The sequence below is a fragment of the Rhinolophus sinicus genome, chromosome 15 (genome assembly GCF_057876585.1).
Source record: "Rhinolophus sinicus isolate RSI-liver-muscle chromosome 15, RSI-T2T, whole genome shotgun sequence".
Lineage (NCBI taxonomy): Eukaryota > Metazoa > Chordata > Mammalia > Chiroptera > Rhinolophidae > Rhinolophus > Rhinolophus sinicus.
Genome location: NC_142515.1, coordinates 22,896,671 through 22,915,369, shown reverse-complemented (window position 1 = coordinate 22,915,369; position 18,699 = coordinate 22,896,671). Strand labels below are relative to the sequence as shown.

General features: G+C 42.8%; 1 protein-coding gene across 4 annotated transcripts in view; it reads right to left on the bottom strand.

The window, feature by feature from the left end:
• The window catches only part of FBXW4 (F-box and WD repeat domain containing 4), a 74,674-nt gene extending 56,344 nt beyond the window's left edge, over positions 1-18,330 (bottom strand). The window contains exons 1-4 of one of the 4 annotated variants that reach the window (XR_012498447.2): positions 17,415-18,330; positions 4,459-4,554; positions 1,910-2,095; positions 1,337-1,469 (exon numbers count right to left, since the gene is read on the bottom strand). Coding sequence is in view for 3 of the 4 variants with exons in the window: in XM_074339152.2 (XP_074195253.1) it covers positions 1,337-1,469; positions 1,910-2,095; positions 4,459-4,554; positions 17,415-18,211 (1,212 nt within the window). In the remaining variant the exon portion in view is untranslated. The remainder of the gene's footprint in view (positions 1-1,336; positions 1,470-1,909; positions 2,096-4,458; positions 4,555-17,414) is intronic. The other 3 variants (XM_074339152.2, XM_019724959.3, XM_019724958.3) reach the window with 3 other exon arrangements.
• Between the last annotated feature and the right edge of the window lie 369 nt (positions 18,331-18,699).

Below are 18,699 nucleotides of genomic sequence, written 5' to 3'. Positions count from 1 at the left end.
AAAAGAAGAACCTGGGGAAGTTTGAATCCATGACAAGAAGAAGCCATAATGAGATGGGACTATCTAGGTCACACACGCCACAAAAGGTGTCTACGCAAATTGACTTCTGAGCAGAACAGCAAGTTAAGGCCAGTCTCTTTGCAAGGAATGGCACAAAGACAGTGATCAATCAGAATTCTGAAGTAAGTATGGGCTATGGGAAGCAGGTGATAGGAAATTCCGTTTCCACGTTGGTGGAAAAGATTCTCTGGATTTCTCAGGTTCCCTGTGCTGGTGAGCATGTCTCTGATAAAATACAAAGTGTAAGGAAGAAAACAGCAAAGGGAGGAGAAACTTCCATAAATAGAAAGGAACATATTTAGCTCTTTTGATATAAATTGGCGACATTTTTCCATGAAGGAGTAGTCACCAGAGGGCACACGGAGTCAGAAAAGTTAGTGAGTAAAGCCTGCAACTTCCCTCTTCTGAGTCCTCTCCCGTGTGTCTTAGAGACACATGCTGCCATGAACAAGCATTTTGCTTCTGTTATCACTATGGAGTCTCCAAATGCTGGGAAACAGACAAGCAAGATGCTACTGGGCCTCCGGTACTATCAACTGAATCATCAGCTAAGTTCCCACAGCAGCCCCAAAGGACCAGGCATATGTTGGGCTGCTGGATACAGGGATGGAGAAAGTTCTTCTCTAGCTCATGGGTAGGAGCCTATTTGACCTAGACATGGATGAACTGAGTCCACAAAGCAGGGGTCACACTACTTATCAGCCTCATTCTGCTAGGTCTTGTCAGATGTCTGACTGTAGACCAGGCAATTTGGCAATGACACAACAAACAACACCCTTCTCTTGCCGTCTTTCTACTGCTTACAGACCACATCACTCTCCAGAGAAGCAGTAAAAACACATTTTAATTATCAGCCTGATTGCTTATAAACAAGGTGGTGAAAAATTAACCTCCCTAAACAGAGAGCAAGCAAAAAGAGGGAGATTTTAAAATAAAATATTGGGGTCAGAACTCAACCCACAAACTTGAGGAAATTCAGCTCAGGGAGGAAAAGCTGGCCAGGCCCTCTGTTTTTGAGTTCATGCCACATTTCAAGTGAGTGGCAAGCTTCCCAGCCACTGTCCACTCCTTTCCCAGGCCAGCTGGCAGGGACACAACCTGGCATGGCAAGCTGCATGCCAGAGGCACATAAGTGAGTCCTTTATTGTGTCGTTCCCTCCCGCCCCCACCCAATGCTCTCAGCCAATCCCAAGACTCAAGGCCCTACCCACCCTCTCCCACCCTACTCCCTATAGAGAGAAGGGAATAACAGTATGTAAGGGGGTGACCACCTCACCTTGGCCGTCCTGTCCCTGGAGCCACTCACAATGATGCCCCCTTTGCAATCCACACAGTTCACCTCCTGTTCATGAGCTGAGTACTTGACAGTGAAGGTGCTATGAATCTTATGAACGCCAATCTTCCCATCTCTAGGAGAGAAATAAGGAGCTCACTCCCAATAGCCAAATATTCTCTCTGTAGGAAGTGAACAAGTCTACAGAAACAGCCCAAGTCTCCAATGACATCCAAATTTGCTAAGCTTTAGGCAATTCAGTCCAATAAGGTTCCAAGCTTCTAGATACCTTTACTTGGGGCTGAACAGAGCTGAGAGACAAAACAAATTTCCCCCTTGAGAGTATCAAGATCAGCTTCACTTTTCATTAAAGGCTCTTCTTGTTTTCCTTCTTCAGCTAACCCTATTAAGTGCCTTTGGTAAATCTCTCTGCTTTAAATGGAAAAAAAACCACTATTCCTTCTACTAGTCTCCCTCCTCATCCCTTTGGAATTGAGACGGAAAAGTCAGAGGCAGACAGAAGGTCCCTGAAGAATCCTAAGGAAGAGGGTGGAAGGAGAAACGTGCAGCACTTACCCTCCTGCACTGATAATATGCGAGTTGGCCAGCACAAAGTGGCAAACGTCCTCATCATGCCCAGCAAAGACTCCCAGGGGCTGACGGTTCAAGCTGGCACCATCTGGGCGGAACTGATAGGCCAGGATGAAATTGGCCTGGGATATGTACAGAGAATCACCCTCTAGCTGCATCCAGGGCATCTGACTGTAGAGATGGAAAACAAAGTTTAACAATCATCATGATACAGCATGAAAACTCGACTCCAATCCTTGGAGAAGCTGACTAATCCCCAACTTAGCCAGGATGACCTGCAAGGCTAAGTCTATACCTCACCCACTCCTTCAAAATTACCTACACTTAGGCTACCTTCAGAAAACTACAGTGATTGAGTTTAGTGGTGACCTAATCTTCTTCGGACAATCTAAAAGAGAGTCATAATTAAAAGACCAATTAAATATCACTTTTAATTGAAGAATGCTTAAGAATTGGGTTAGTGGGTAGGCAGAGCTTCGAAAATGCAATGATTGAGGGGTGGAGAGGGGCAAAAAGACACCTTCTACTCTGGTGAAGTAATTTTCTTTCATCTGTGTCCTCACTGATTTGATTCAAGGTTCCAAGACTCCCATAAATGCCTCTTTCCCAGTAGATTAGTTAGGGTATGATAGAGAGAAGAGTGAGCCCAAGGAAGCCCCATTCCCTTGTCCTATTAGAGCAAGGGGCCATTTATAAGTGAAAGGAATAAAGCCATTTAGGAAAGGATGCTAATGTACTGATTAGCTACCTAGATCCTCATAGGGGATATCTACATTTCTGTAGTAGAGGGTACGTGTGGCAATGGAAAAACACAGCCCCAGGACAGTCCACTATAGTTCAGGGACTAGAGAGAAATAGGCAGCTGATGAAAGAAATCCACAAATAGTTAAAGATGCCATCTACAATCTGGCAGGAGGAAAAAAGGTTAGAAGTCACAGACCAGTTCTATGGCATGGATTGAGCCTTAAGAAGAAAGACTTCCAGACACCAGGCTCTCTGGTGGGGACTAAGCCCCTTTCCCAAAGTAGACACCCCAGCAGCCTGTCCGACTCCACACAGGGGTCCTGGAGCTACAAGGTCCCAAGCAAAGCACCGGGACAACTGATTCATCCCCATTTACAGAGACACCATCTCCCACTGCCAAGCCTGTCTGAGCAAACTGGGCTGTGTTTCTTCCCCAGACTCCTTAATACAAGCGTCATGGGAATGTGGAAAAGTTCTGCAAATTGACTTGACGGGCCATTAAATGCAGCTTGGACTTTGTAGTAACTGAGTTTCTGCTCATGAGGTTTTTACAAGTGTGTGCATATATTATATGGAACATGTGTAGAGTGTGTATAGATGCCTGCATTCTCACTCATTATGCACACTCTTCTTCAACATCCCCTTGCACAAGTTTGTGGCACACTCAAGTAGGCAGCAGGCAGAGGGGTCTGGAATTCATGTGTTTAGAGCCATCTGGTAAACAGCCATTGCCTAGGACAAGAAACCAGGTTCATGCCAGGTGAACAGTGGAGAATCCCAGGGCAGCCTGGTAACTGTTTAGTGTGTTTATTTGCCAAACTGCTTGAAGCCAGCCCAAAAAGACACCAAGGACAAAACCTTGATAGAAAAATAAACTTTATTTTCTGGTGTTAAAAGGCATAAGTGGGAAGGAGAGAGGAAAGTCCTTCCTTGTAAAGAACCATGTTTCTCCCCTGTAGCTTCTTTACCATTATCACCACCGCATAATTCACGGCAACCAATGTCAGTAAAACCAGCAGAAATGGGACACAAGCAAAACAGAAAGGGTCATCAGATGAAGAAGCCTGCCTGTGTCTATCAGCGCAGGCACAGGTCAACCTGGAATGAGGAATCATGATGTGCCCTATCCATTCCAACCGATCAACAAGGAGCACTTTTTTGATAAGGAGTCAAAAAATAACTGTGAAATCATTTAGCATTGATGAAGCATAAAATTTATGGTATTGGCAGTGCCAAAGCCATTATCTAAATTTCCTGGCACTTTTTCTAAGCTCTACCTCCTATAACAGATATAGCCAAACCTTTAGATTCTATTTTGCCTTTTAATAAAGTAGAGGAGAGGGCTATAGGAAGCCAAGAGTGAAGGTGTAACTCCCTAGAGTAGAAGATTTAAAGAAAAATAACTGTAAAACAAGATGGGTTGAAATACTGGCTTCATTTATTTCTTCTGATGAGGTGTATTAACAATGGTTACCTCTGAGTGGTAGGATTATAGCTTGCGTTTTATTTTCTTCTTCACACTTTTCTATAGTTTTCAATTTTCTAAAATAAACCCTTAGTTTTATAATCGTAAAAAATATGGAATTCATTAAAGTACACTTTTTTGTAATCCTCTTTTTAAATGTGAAAAAACGTTGTGCCTCTCATGCCCCCTTTGTGGCAGTTAAAGGATCACTAGGGCCATACCACCCAAGACAGGCACATTTACACTTCAGCTGGGACCAGATTTTTCACTTCCCAGCATGCTTTTCTATCCCAGATAACTTTTAAAAAGTCAAGAGGCTACTAACCTGCATCTCCACTTCATCAGAATCCCCTCTCGGCAGCGCCCCATCCTCCAGTTCTGAGACACCTTCACTCGTTCCTTCACTGGTACACTGGCCATCCTGTGTCCAGACAGAACAGATAATCCCATTACTGCAACTCACTGCCAACCAGAGAAAATTCCATGGGTTTACAAGTCAGGACACAGGAATATCCAGAATATATCTGGATATAAGTGAAGGGGTTAGGAGACAAAAAAGGGATAACTCTTCTTTCTTCATACTAGGATAACCAAGAAAACCAAGGAGAACAGCCTGTCCTTTTAAAGTATCTATAGTGACACCAAAGCAACTTAATGGAGAAAGGATGACAAAGAGAGCTAGAACCACAGGAAAAAAAATGAACCCTGACCCCTATTTCACACCATACAGAAAAACTAAGTCAAAATGTGTCACAGACCTAGACATAAAGTCTGTTGATAAAACTGGGTATCAACAGAGCAAAAGACTGATTTAGATTACCATCTCATATCACAATACGATAAATTCCAAAGAAAGAGTGAATTTAAAAGTTTTTTAACTCGACGATTTTAAAGCACTTAAATTTTAAATATTGCATAGAAGAAAAAAGAGATTCAAATGAAAGCAACAGAGTGGGAGTTTTATACCTAAAAGTACCACAGGTACAAGTTTTATACCCAGAAGTTTTAGGGGACTGATAAAAATCTATCAGGATAACACCCTGTCTCCAATACCGTCATCCATATCCAACAGTGGATAAGAATAATTACGCAAGCATTTACAGGATAAAAGACTGGGGAAATATCCCCCAACAATAATAGTTTACAGACATGTACATTAAAACAATTATTAAAGTACCACCTCACATCTATTAAGTGGAAAAACCAGACACTAGCTTTGGTTTGATAGAAGGGTTTGGGTTTGGTTATATATTGCGAGCAGCACACTGGTACAGCCTTTCAGAAAGGAATTCTGTTGAGAAAAGTTGTTAAATGACAGCCTCAACCCAGCATCCCCACTTTGGCACTATATCACAAAGAAATAATTCAAAAGAAAAAATATTTTTACAAAGATATTTATAGTTGCAGCTATATATTAGAGCTAAAATCTGGAAATAGCCCAAATATCTGTCTGTAGGGGAAAATGGTATACTAATGCAATGGAATATATTGCCACAGAAATGACAAATGTGAGGACGGCAAAATATTTTGGAAATGACTATAGTAAGGAATGGTAATTTTAAAACTAAGTCAAATTTATAAAGGTAGAGGTGAGGAGACACTACATAAAATTACGTCTCCATAAATAACAGGTCAGAAGAGGTAAATAGATAGGTGCTTTAGGAAGAGAGCAATGTTTTCAATATATCCCACAAGTATTGATAGTTAGGTCTTTCAATTTACCTTTAACTAAATAGTAGATTAAATGAAGTTATGGAAAAGTACAGAATGCAGACTTAGGAAACTGGGATCCAAACCTGGTTATCTAACTTCTCTAATTGTCAATTTCTTCACCTATGAAATGAGGATAGTATTTCACCCAATCGTGGTGTTTCAATGATGACAACTAAAATGAAGTACAGTATAAGTTATAAATCACTACAAAAAGGTTAATTTTTACATAAACATAAATATATGTAGTGATTAATATCCATTAATGGTGTCATCTCTAAAGCTAATCCAATAATCATTTGTTTTTCTTCTAATTGAATTATAACTATTAGAAATTGTTCTTCTAATGTCAAACTTAGCACTATTTTCAGGCTGAATGATTAGGATTTGGGTGTACACAATGTTAAAGCTCAAATATATGACTGAGTTTATCCACTGGGTGAATGTGGGCCTTGGTTTCACATTACTAATAAGCAATCTATACTACCAGCTGGAAGAGAGCTGAGGACAGCAAAAGATAGTCAACAGGAAGGACCAAAAGTGAATTCTTAATGAAAAAGATCAGACTCCACGTCAAACCTTATCTGTAAATTTCTCCCAGATATAAAAGAAGACGTTGTTTATAATTAACCTCTCTTCTTGAGTTAGGTCTAAGTTCAGAGATAAAAGTGAAACCAAAAATTGAATATTCTGGATCATAATAAAAATGAAACAAGGGGGAAATAATCAATATGTTTCCTAAATTGGGTTAAGGACAACACTTTTCTCATCTCCCTGGTCACTTAACTGCCATTTGGTGACACTTTACTAAGGGTCAAAGCACTGCCCGGAGGGCCTGGTCACAACAGCAAGAAATTTTCAAAGTTGAACTTTAGAAGCCACTAGCAAACAGCAGGTGCAGGCGTCTTCTCCCAAGGTGAATACTGGCTCTAGGACTTCAAATCAAATTGGAACTTTTTAAAACCATTCCATTTAGCTTTCACTTGAGAAATAGTACCACTTTGTTAAAAGCAACTTAACTCAGCCTTTTCATCCCTGTTGTTCTCTCAGTCATCTCTGATGGTTTCCTAGCTGGTGTCCAAATTATATCTATATTCTCAGTGGCTTCGGTCTCTGAATAATCCTTTCTCTGAAAACAGGTATCCCTCCTTCCCTGTGGGGGCCTGTCATGGTCCAGTCAAAAGAGGTCAGAGGAACAAAGCAGCAGAAGTGCCTGAGGAGACAGGAGCTGGTGCCCCTGGGAATTCAGTAAGGACCCTTGTTCCCATCCTTGAAATGCTCTCTGGTTGGTTGTTTCTCCAACAGTTACCGGTGTAAAGTGGGGGTGCTCCCTCCAAAAATGATTGGTGCCCTGTAAATAAACCTCTTACATGGTTGTTAACGCACGGAGGAATCTCTAACCTGGCCTGTGGGCCTGGTGGAACTTCCATTTTCCCAGCCCTGCTTCTCTTGCCTCAGGCTCATTTTTCCACTTGGGCCCCCTCCCTCTCAGCTTTCCGGCACTTAGTCACCATTATAGTTTGACTGCATTCCTGGCCACATGACCTACTTTAAACAAAAACAACACAACATGTACCCACGGTAAGCTATCAGGCCCCTTAAAATCTTGGCAATAAGTGAGTCCAGAGGGACAGAAATTAATCTAGGCAGTTATCTAGAGTCCTCTTTCATTTCACCTCTCCTCACTCACACCCCAAACCAAAAGCAAATAAATAAACCTAGTTTGAAGAAAAATGGGCGGGGGGGGGGGGGGGTGGTAAATGAAGGGAAAACGTGGGTGTATCAGAGGTCTTAAACCTACAGTCTCTAAGATCAGAGAACTCCTGGATCACAAATCCATTTCCCTCCCTGCCCCGTCTTGAACTTTGATTCCCCTTGACGCCCCACTGCCGCCTACCTGCACGGCCGGCATGATCACCATCAGCATAACTTCCTGCTGACGCGGGGCTTAGAGGAGGGTATCTGTCCACAAGCGTAGGACAAAGCCATCCATCTCAAGGAGCACTGGGCTAAGGAGGGAAAACAGGGCTACGCCAAATGATGCGTGGGGGCTTGGAATTTTAACTTAATGCTGTCTCTGATTTCTTTCATCTTCTTGTTCTCCAGAAAGCAGGTTTCCCCCCATATTGTCTATAGCTACCATCTCATTTACTAAAACTAAGAATTTGGCTTTAATGTACAAGTATTTAAACAGCCCCAAACAAGAAACTTCTAACTATTTATACTTAGTGACAGACTAAGTCCTCCAATGGCCTCAGTAGCAGTGGTCTATAACTAAGGTTCAAAAAAAAAAAAAAAAATCAATGAAAAATCATTATATTATGTTAAATTGCTTACCCTTCTGGCCAGGGAACAGGGTGAAGTGAAATTGTAGGGAACATGGCAGCATGAGGACAGGATCATACACGAGATCACCCACATCTCCCTTGAAAGGCCTCCAAATGTCAACTCACCTTACTCATTCAATCTCTCCTTCATGGCTCCATACTACGTAGCTGAACTCCAGCCAAGTCCATCTCTTCTACATTCATTCCTGTACCCATACCCTCTCCTATATTGCCAGCACCAGCCTACCTTTGTCCTTGACAAATGCCTCCTTCCCTCTCCTGGGAAACTAGTCAATTCACTCATTTTTCAAGATCCAGCTTAAGCCTCTACTTCCCTGAATCCTCCAAACATTCCTCTTGCTCTCATATGAACCCTTAGACTGAAACTATCCTAAACCTAGGTTTGTTAGCTTGTCACAGCTATATGTCCTGTTTGTCTAATACAGTCATAAATTCCATAGAATTAAGATTTAAGCCTCTTACCATGTTTCCCTGAAAATAAGCCTTAGCATGATTTTTCAGGATGACATCCCTGAACATAAGCCCTAATGCGTCTTTTGGAGCAAACCTTAAAATAAGACCCGGTCTTATTTTCGGGGAAACACAGCAGTACTTCTAAAAGTGCATCTCAACCAGCATGCTCCAAGCTGTGCTATACTAGGAACCCTGAATAAGCATGCCATCAAATTCTAAACAATTTATAGAATTTATTTTCCTCCAACTAAAGATCCATGCTTTTATGAAGCTTTCTGTCAGACATGCCACTGAGCCACAAAGTGGCTGCAAGTAAGAGGAAGATTGCATTTCAGAGAAATAGATATGAACTTTACCTCAAAGGATGCAGTAACAGTTCTACTCAAATAGTACATGCCAGATAGTAAACAAGTAAATAGACAGGTTTTTCAACTTTCTGAAAGTTGCTTAAAAAAAAAAAAGAAAAAAAGCATTCACCTTTAATCCCTTGATGTACTATCAAAAATTCTAACATTACACAAAGTATGTCTTAGACACAACAGATGAGAACCATGATCCTAGCATAATAGGTATTTTATAGCTACTGCTTAAACAAGTTCTTAAAAGTACAGTTCTCCCTTTGGCAAGTCACACTTTCAACAATATCTGTAGATTTTCAGGAGCCTGGACACACTACCTCCAAGGCCCTTCCTAAAAATGTATAACACACCACATCTTTAGGAATTCAACCAAGGCCTCCAAAATCCTTATGCTACAGAGGCTCCAGGGAAGGAATCTGAGCAGATAAAGTATCTTCATGTGGCACCCACGTGTCAAAGCTGTCCAACGCAGTTTCAGAAGCACTGGGCATAACCCTGATTCTTTACGTGAGCTTAGGGTTCATTCACATTCATTTCCTCCTATTGGTCAAGTTCTATATTTACAGAGCACTAGACCAGTGTGCATGTTCTGCAAGATGTTAGGGGATATTAAGCAGTAAAAAAAAAAAAAAAAGAATTTTATGATCAAAACATGTTTGGACTGTGCTGGATGAAACAAAGTTAAACACGTCTATCACTGGACATCTCAGGGCCTGAAATTGATCAACAGGCATTATGCATCCCCAAGACAGAGGATGTGGCTGGAGCACAGCATTTCCCACACTCATTTGATCACAGAAGCAGTTTTTCCAGAATCCCACAATACAAATTTCACAGAGGCTGGTCTAGCACTTTCTGAGAATAAACAACAGCAGGAAAGATGCCACTAATTTTTGTGAACAGGCCATCCTCTAAGCGAGCCATGAATTGGGCACTAGCAAACTCAGAAGTGGACTTTGTTCTTATACCTTCAAAATGATTTCTCCCTGGGTTCCCCATCTGAAATGTGAGGAATCATCACACGACTCTGCTTCTCAGGGTTGCTCCTTACTGTTTTCAATCGTGCAACTATGTCCATATGAATTTCCAAAGCAGGTTCTCAGCCCAGGTGACCAAGCTTCCAAATCCCTGATGCCCTTGCAGCCTGGGTGAAGGGATGGCGAGAACATGAACCAGACACTACCCAGAAGGTTTTTACATCTCCAGTTCCTAGGCCATTATGATAAAGTCAAACTGCAGAAGATAAGTGATGAACGAGAGGGTCTCCTTTAGTAACCCACTGCTAGAGGAAGGCCTCTCTGAAGTACACACACCATCCGTATCTGAATCTTGACTCACCTTTTCAATGTGGAAAATTCTAAGGGAAAATTCAAAGAAACATAGGAGGTCAAAGCTGGAGCTACAGGGAAGAAAGAAAAAAGAAGTACTGGAAGAAGACAGCACCCATTACAAAGCTAGTCAGCAGGGGAAATACTGTTCCTTTCAGTGAAACAGCTTTCCAGGAAAAGTATCTCAACATATTTACTATAAAACAATTTAATTTCCCTGTTCCATCACCTGCCACCCCATCCCCATCCCCCCCAAAAAGACCACAGATTGTGGATTTCCTCTCATTCTTGGCAGAGTTACCAGAAGAAATATAATACCCCCTTCGGACTGCTCCCAACAGCTGCTGGAACAAGAGGGGGAGCAAGGGGTAACCTTCCAAAGCCGCCTTTAAAAATGACCATTACCCCTGCCAAACCATGCAGCCAGTGAACATAGGACTTCTCTTTCTCTACTACTTAAAACAAGGGGAGACCCCCCAATGGCAATAGTGTCCCCTAGTCCAAAATACTTGCCTCCAATCCACCTGCTCTTCTCAACTTGACTCTAAGCTGAAACTTCTGTACAGTCAGCCACCACTCTAGTTCTTCTCTAACATGTATTTTCTGAAACAATCCTCTATTACTTCACAGGACTAGTATATTTTATTTGTTTGTTTAACTCACCAATTTGCAAAGTAGGGTTCTTATCAAACTCTATTCAGTGAAATTTCTTTATCTCTGTCCACCTCCCCAATACCCCGCCCCCCCGCCCCCCCACACACACACCACATACATCTCCTTTCAGGTCAAGAGTTTTGAAAAGCAAAAGTCTAGGAACAAATTCAGCAATGGCTACACTATACCCTCGCCCTTCTCCCCTTCCCCCAAATCATCACACACTAAATGTGCTTCAGTTCTGCCTAGAAAAGCCCCATCACCAAGCAGCAGAGAGACTTCCATTTAGCCTTCAGCCTCTCAGCTGAGACCACCAACAAAGAAGTTCACAGATGTCAACTGGGGGCAGAGGCAATATCTCTCTTTGCTGAGGAGAAACTGGACAGAGCCTCCAGCATCATTCCCCAAAGGTGACAGCCGGGGTTGAGTGAAGACCGTGAAAACTGTACAAGAGCTGGGGGAGAAAATATAATGTAAGGAATGATTTGGAATCAGGGGCAGGAGAAGGCGGAGGGATGAACTGGCTGACCCCAAATGTCTTTTCCATCTCTAACTTCTATGATTCTTTGACCTCCAATTTTGTGCTGCGGACAAGGAATGGAAAGTCAACAGACATGGTGATGTTTTGAAAGAGCCTGGCAGTCTGCTCTTGTCATTTAGTGGCCTTTGCATGTATTTTTTAAGGTGTCTCCAAGCCCTGTCTTCATTTCACAGTTGTCACCTTTCTCAGCAATTTGAGCTCATGTCAAATACCAAAAAGAAGGAGAAGAAGAAAGAATGTACTGGCAATTAATTGTGGGCTAAAGAGGGGCAGGCACGGGGGCCCATTGGGTGGCCCAGACTTCCAGGGAGGGCAACGTGAACAGTTTGGATATAATGAAGAACTGAATCAAAGTGGAGACAAGATGGCCAAACCTCTAACAAGAGATAAATTCTTTCTCCAGACAGTCGCACACTTGGTTTTCAATACAGTTCAAGCATTTACATGACTCAGGATTCATAAACAATTCTTAATTAGTCCAACCAGCTTGCTTCTATGGATTACAACTGGAGTTCCATCTGAATCCTGTTCAAACCTGAGTAAGACTGCTAAATAGAAAGGCCTTTCCTCAAGAATAAACCAAATCTTTGGATTCTCAACCTCATCTGATGGTTGACACACCTGAAATAAATTGTGGAGCTTAGCAAAAATCTGTCTCTGTAGCTCCAAGTTGGGGGCGGGTTATGCCAATTTTCACTGAAAATTCAACACTCAATTTTCTTCTGATTTTTTCAAACACTGAATCTCATCTTAAATTTTCAAAATTTACTGGGGTCTGGTCTCAAGAAGAGTCTACCTGACCTTCTCCCTGTTCCATGGTTAGGAGTCAGGACCAGAAAGTAATCCAATGAGAGTCAACCCAGAATTAAGGTTAAGTTGTCACACAAAAGTAATTATTTTCCATATCAAACACAAAAATATTATTTAAAAAAATCTATATGTTTCCTCAGTGACCTCAATGTCAGTTTGTTTTCAACAGCTTAAGCACAATTTTTACCTCAGGTGAAGGTGTCAGACACAGAAAATTTAAAGTATGGAGTACTGAAATATTTTCGAGATCTCATTCCTGTATGAATTTTGCAGACTTTGGGTTTCTCCCTATTTCTGCCTTGAAAGCTAGGAAATTCATCCCTTACCATTCAAGTCTTACAAGACTGGTAAAGATGTAAGTAGCTTCTATATTCTCATAGCCTTGGGAGGAAAACACCTCTTCCTTTCTTGCAGTTTGCATTTGGAGGTACTAACTGCCCTAGACCATTTCCTGCTTCCACAGATGTATTATTTTATTTATTTTAAGCACGTAAACTGAACTCCACTTTTATTAACTCACAAAACCATTAAAAACAAGGCCTTTCCAAAATGGCTGAAGATAACATCCATATATGAAACCTTGCAATTAACTGGAGAAAAAGTAAGTGACTCTCCTCCCTAGGTAAGGCAGGAGGGTGAAGGGGAAAGCCGAAGCTACTTTAAGTTGCTAATTGTTTTCTGAAAATCACTGTTTAGGCCTTAAATGTAACCAGTCAGCAATGCCTTCTCTGTTCAGAGTTAGGAAACTTTATGCTTTCTGAGCCCCAAAAATGCTCTTAGGCACAATCATTTTAAAACAAACAAACACACTCTGCTTATCTGTGTCCATCTCACCACTCTGGACGTTAATCATCACTGAAATAGATACCCCCGGCCCCCAGCCTCAAAGAGCTCCCAGCCCACAAGACCCTGTCTGAGGAATGAATGTACATGCCAGGGCAAACACCTCCGCGTCTTACACCCTAAACACCTATTGTTAGTTCTAGGCAAATCTATCACAGGCAAATGCAAGAGAGCACCCAGCTATTGCTCAAAGGATATTTAAAATAAAATTCAAGTTTGAAAACATGTAGGACTTAATTAGGGAGGAAGAGGATTAAGTAAGCTTTCTTTAACATAAGACTGGCAGAAGTACTTTTTAAAAAACAGATTTACATACTAAGATTTTTTTTTTCTTTTCATTCTTTGCTCTTGTTAATTTTCAGTATCAGAATTTGCAGATAGCACCTTTGCTCTTCTGACTGTCATACTGTCTAACTACGTGCACTTAGCCTCTGTTAGAAACTGACAAATTTCACTGTTTTGTTCTTGAAGGCTGAACTAAGTTAGCTTTCCTGCTATTCTTTAGGGAAAACTTAAAAGATTGCTATATGAAACATTTCCTTGATTTTTATATTAAAGATATTTCTATTCCCCCAGGCTTCATAAAACCTTCAAACAAAACTGATTTTAAACCAGATGACTGATTCAAAGTGTCTTTGTGTCTGCTTCTAAAAAAAAGTTCAGGATACCTACCAGTGTTCACTGTTTGGGCAAGAGGCCTAAAGGGAAGCAAATTATTTGTTTGTGGTTTTAAAGTGGCCAAAATGCCTTCAAGCACACATATAAGACCATTAACAAATCACAAGGAACCAAAGCAGTTCATCTTACTCAACAAAGCTATGATCAGTTAGGAACAGCCAAACTGAATGGGACTTGCCCTGAGCCGGAAGGTCAGTAAACCTTAGCAGTTTGTGTTTCTGAGAATCAAGAGGCTCTTCAGCAGGGAGTGCAGACCCTAAGCCCACAGGTTCTGCTGTCATGTTTTCAAAAACATTCAGGACAGGTGAAAGAAACTAAGCAGTGTGTGTTTTCCCCCATCTTCTGTCTTTAGGCAGCATCTCCAAGTCAAACCATCTCTACTTTTGCTCTATACAGACTGACTAGAGAAGCCAAGCAATGAAAAAGTTCCATTCGACCACAGTTTGAATGCCTACTATGTGCTGAACCCTGTGCTAGCACTTACACACTATTACATTTAAGTCTCATTTTACTAGGTATGTTATTCCCATTCTTTAAGATGATAAAACTCTGGTGCAGTGAGGTTGTGTGGCTTCTGATAAAATGAAGTTTTGTGTCATACTTATAAATATTTATTCCACCGTCCAGTCTGCAGTTCATTAGCCCAAAGCGTGAACTACAGCTCTGCCACTATCCAAGAAGCCATAGTCTCACTGAACTTTGGGCCCTGGTGCCTTGATACCCTAAGAGGACTGGGGTACATGCTGTCTACTTCCAGGGATGACAACCACCTCTCTTGGTGGCTTATCACATCTCTGCAGCTGTCCAGAAACAGACCACACTAGTAAACACTCTCTCCACCTGCTCTAACACACATAACTTCTCCCCTTAACTCAGAAAACACGAGCAGTGACCCTGCTCTTTATCAAGTGCTGCGGTAAAACAACTTCACTAGGTCAGATACCTCATCCTAGGACACAAACAAGAAATCAAAACACACATGGCTAATAAATAATAAAGTCATATCACTTTGCAGTCTCAAAGCACTTTATACTATAAACTCATTTTTATTTTGTTGTTATTATCGCTTATAGAACATACACTCAGTCCCATTATCTCTTTTAGAGCACTTGAAAAGGAAAGAAAAACAAACATCAAGTCTTCCATTCATTCATTCAATTACTATAAAGAGAGAGGGAAAGCCAACGTTGGCACCTTGGCTGGCTGGGGCTCCAGTCATTTTAGCTAACTTCTCTTACAGGTCAACTGGTATGTTCTCTAAAGAGTTTTTCTTATAAGAAATGAGGGAAACAAGCCTACATGCCCCCCCAAAAAAAAAACACCCCAAAATCCCAAAGAATCATTAGCATCGACAACAAAATCGTACTAGAATTAATACAAGTTAAACAAAATGATCAGGTTAAAAATTTACAAAAGATTATAGTAATCTTGTACATCATTAATAAGACCTAGCTGGAGATTACATTAATAATAAAAACAAAATGTATAATATATTTAGGAATACTTATGAAAAAGTATAACAACAGATATGTGGGAGCTTTATAGTGAAAACCACAGAAACTTTTGAAAAGACAGAACTTTTTGCTTAGAGGGTTGAGTGGAAGTAGGGACATCTCACACACACACAAAATCCTACAAGGATATAAAGCCTAACAGATACTACATTCTATCAAAAAGCAACAATATTTAAAATAGCATGGAAATGGAAAAATATGTCAGTGGAACAAAATGAAGAGTTCAGATATATATCCTATATGTATACATACATATATACACATATGTAAAGTTAATATTTGGCAATGTAAGCATTCTAAAACAAAGGGAAAGATAAGAATAATTTAACAAAAGATGTAGTGATAACTAGGTAGCTGGTTAGAAAAAAAAAAGTGATATTGATGAAAGTGTTAACTATTAAAAAAATCAAATTACAAGAAAATCAGCAGATATTCAAAGAGGTTTATCAGGTCTGCAAAGAAACTATAAATTTCTCAGATTTGGGGGAAAAAAGAAAATAAATCATAAAAGACTGACAGATTCTGATATATTTAAATGTAAAACTTCTATAAGCTAAAAATAAAAACCTAGGAAAAATACTTGCATCAAAGATGACAAACTAGAGCCTAATATCTATGACCCATAAGTATTCCAAATTTATAAGAATAACATCAAGGCCCCAATAATAAATGGGCAAAGACTAGGAACAATCTCACAGGTGAAACAAACACATGGGGAAATATTTATCCTAGTCAATGGTAAAATAAATGAAAAATAACTAAACTTTGAGATATCATTAGATATCCACTAAAACAGCAAAAATATTTAAAATTCTCAGTGAAATTGATTTAATCATTCATTGCTGGTGCCATCGTAACATGGTATATCTTTACAAACCATACCCTTTGATCCAATAATGCCAATCTTGAGAATTTATCCTTAGTAACTAATTCAAAAAGACATATGTGCTATATGGCATGTGACATATCTCAATCAAGCTGTTGCCCAAAAATGCATTAAATTATTCATTTGTTATCTGTAATAGCAAAAAGCTGGACATAACATAAACCTTTAATATTAGAGGAATGTTTTTCATCTCATTATGGTACAGCCCACATTTATTATGTACCTATTCTGTTAGGATCAGTAAGATAGCAACAAAGAACTTTGGGACAAAGAAATGTGCAACTGAAAAGTAATTCTAAAAAATGAATAGTTCTCTGGAGGGGGTGGCAGTATAGCTTTTCATGTTTTAAAACAACTTTCTTTAATGTTATACTGTATCAGAACTACCTTTTTTTTTAACCCAAACTGGATAGAGTTGGATGCAATCTGAAAGCTTTTACTCCCTCAAGTCCACACATTTTCCCTTTTACTTAACAGTTTAAGTGGCTCAGGAAAGTTTTTCATTCACAGGTTCAGACCAGGAACTGGACAAATTGCAATACCATGTCTTTGTATATACAGCCTAGACCTAATCCAGCTCCCTGCCATCAGCGGACACCCTTTTTTGTGTCGTTTTGCCTGTTATCATCAAGTCATAAGCTATAGTTGACACTAAAACCAAGGGCCTTCTTTTCAGGTCTGAGCCCTTTTCTCCATATTCGATTGTATCTGAGCCCCGAAACCTAACAATCTTTAGAAGGTGAAAGGATGAATGTCCACAAAACGTTCGGATATATCACACAGTGGACACAGATCCTAGACCTGGACCGAGGAGGCCTCCAAAGCCACAGCCCAGCCGGGCTCCTCTCGGGCTGAGGGACTCAGGGAGTCAACGTCTGGGAAAAGACAATTAAAAGCTGAAGGGAATGCTTAAGATGGCTAATTGTGAGGAGCCGCCCACGGGGAGGGTGCAGACTGAGGGATGCTCTTGGGAAGGCTCCTCGGATGGGGGCCTCCGGGAGAAGGGCGTTCCAGGAGGGGTCTCGGCGGAGGCCAGGTTTGGGCCTCGGAATTCGGGGTGCGACACTGCCCCAGGCTGACCAGGCCGCGGCGCCCCGCCCTTTCCCGGGACGCGGGCAGGCCCGGGGCAGGGAGCGGGCGGGCGAGCGGGCGCTTACAGGTCGGTGCCGAGCCGCGTGAAGCCGGAGTTGAGCGAGGCCCGGGCTATCCGGCGCCAGAGCAGGTCGCAGCTGGTGAAGCGCCGCAGCCAGCGGCACACCTGAGCCAGGCGGCCGAGGGCCCGCATGTCCAGGTAGGAACAGATGAGCAGCAGCAGCTCCTCCGGCAGGCGCCAGAGCGCGGGCCCAGCAGCCGGGCGGCCGGCCGACTCTCGAGCCGCCGCCTCCTCCTTCTCGACTTCCGCCGCCATGGCCGTCCCTGCTCCCGCGGTGCGGCCCCGGGCCTGACCCACTCGTCCCTGTGCTCTCCCTGGCCTTGCGTCCTCCCGCCGCCCAGTCCTGACCCTCCATTCCTCCTTCCTCCCATCGTCTCTTCCTTTGGCCTCCTTCCCCGCCTCTGAGCTCCCTTCATCGCCCCTTGTGAACCTTCTCGCCCCTTCCTCCACGCTTCCGCCACCCTCTCCTTCCTCCCCCGGGCCTGCCCTCGCTCCCGCCTCGATTCCTAGCCCCGCTGCCTCCTTCGCCTTTTGCGGCTCCGGCTTCCCTTCCGCCCCGCTTCCTCTTCCGCCTTGCCCTGCTCCTGCTTTTCCCTTCCCCTTCCTTCGCTTCCCCCTCGCGACCCTCCCTTCCTGCAGTTTCCTCGCCTCCCCGCTCTCGCCCTCGCCTGGTCCGCCGTTCCCGGAGGGCCCCAAGTGGCCCCGGCTGCCCATGAGCGGCCGCGGGGCCGGCCCGACGCGGAGCCCAGCCGGAGCTGCCGCCGCCGCCGCCGCCCCCGCCCCGGGAGGAGGCGACACCATGTCGGACCGGGTCACATGGGGCGGCGCGGGCCGAAGCCTGGGCCCGCCCCTCACACCCGCGGCCGTGGAGCGGCTTCGGGGTGCGGGCCGGGAGAGCGGTCCTCCCTCCACTATCCTGTGGGCCGCCCGGAGCGTTTGGTGCAAGCACATGCATTCATTCGTTTAGCATGTGACACCCGCTAAGAGCCTGGCCAAAGGCCGCAAGAGCAGCTTCCGCCTTCGAGTAGCTTCTACTCAGAGCCCCTGTCCTCAAGAAGCAACCACTTGGATGGCCTGCCCCCCACCCCCCTAGCCCTCCTCTTCCTCGGATGATGCCTCCTTTCCACAGGCCCCATGAACTGCCGTCTTAGAAATTGACATATTTCTTAGCCCAGGTGTTCACACAGAGTATGAACCACGGTCCTGGCAAAGAACTGGTATCTTAGACCTTTGGGGAAGTTTGCAGTCCTCTAGATCCTGAATCCATAACTCCCCAGTAATGTATCAAT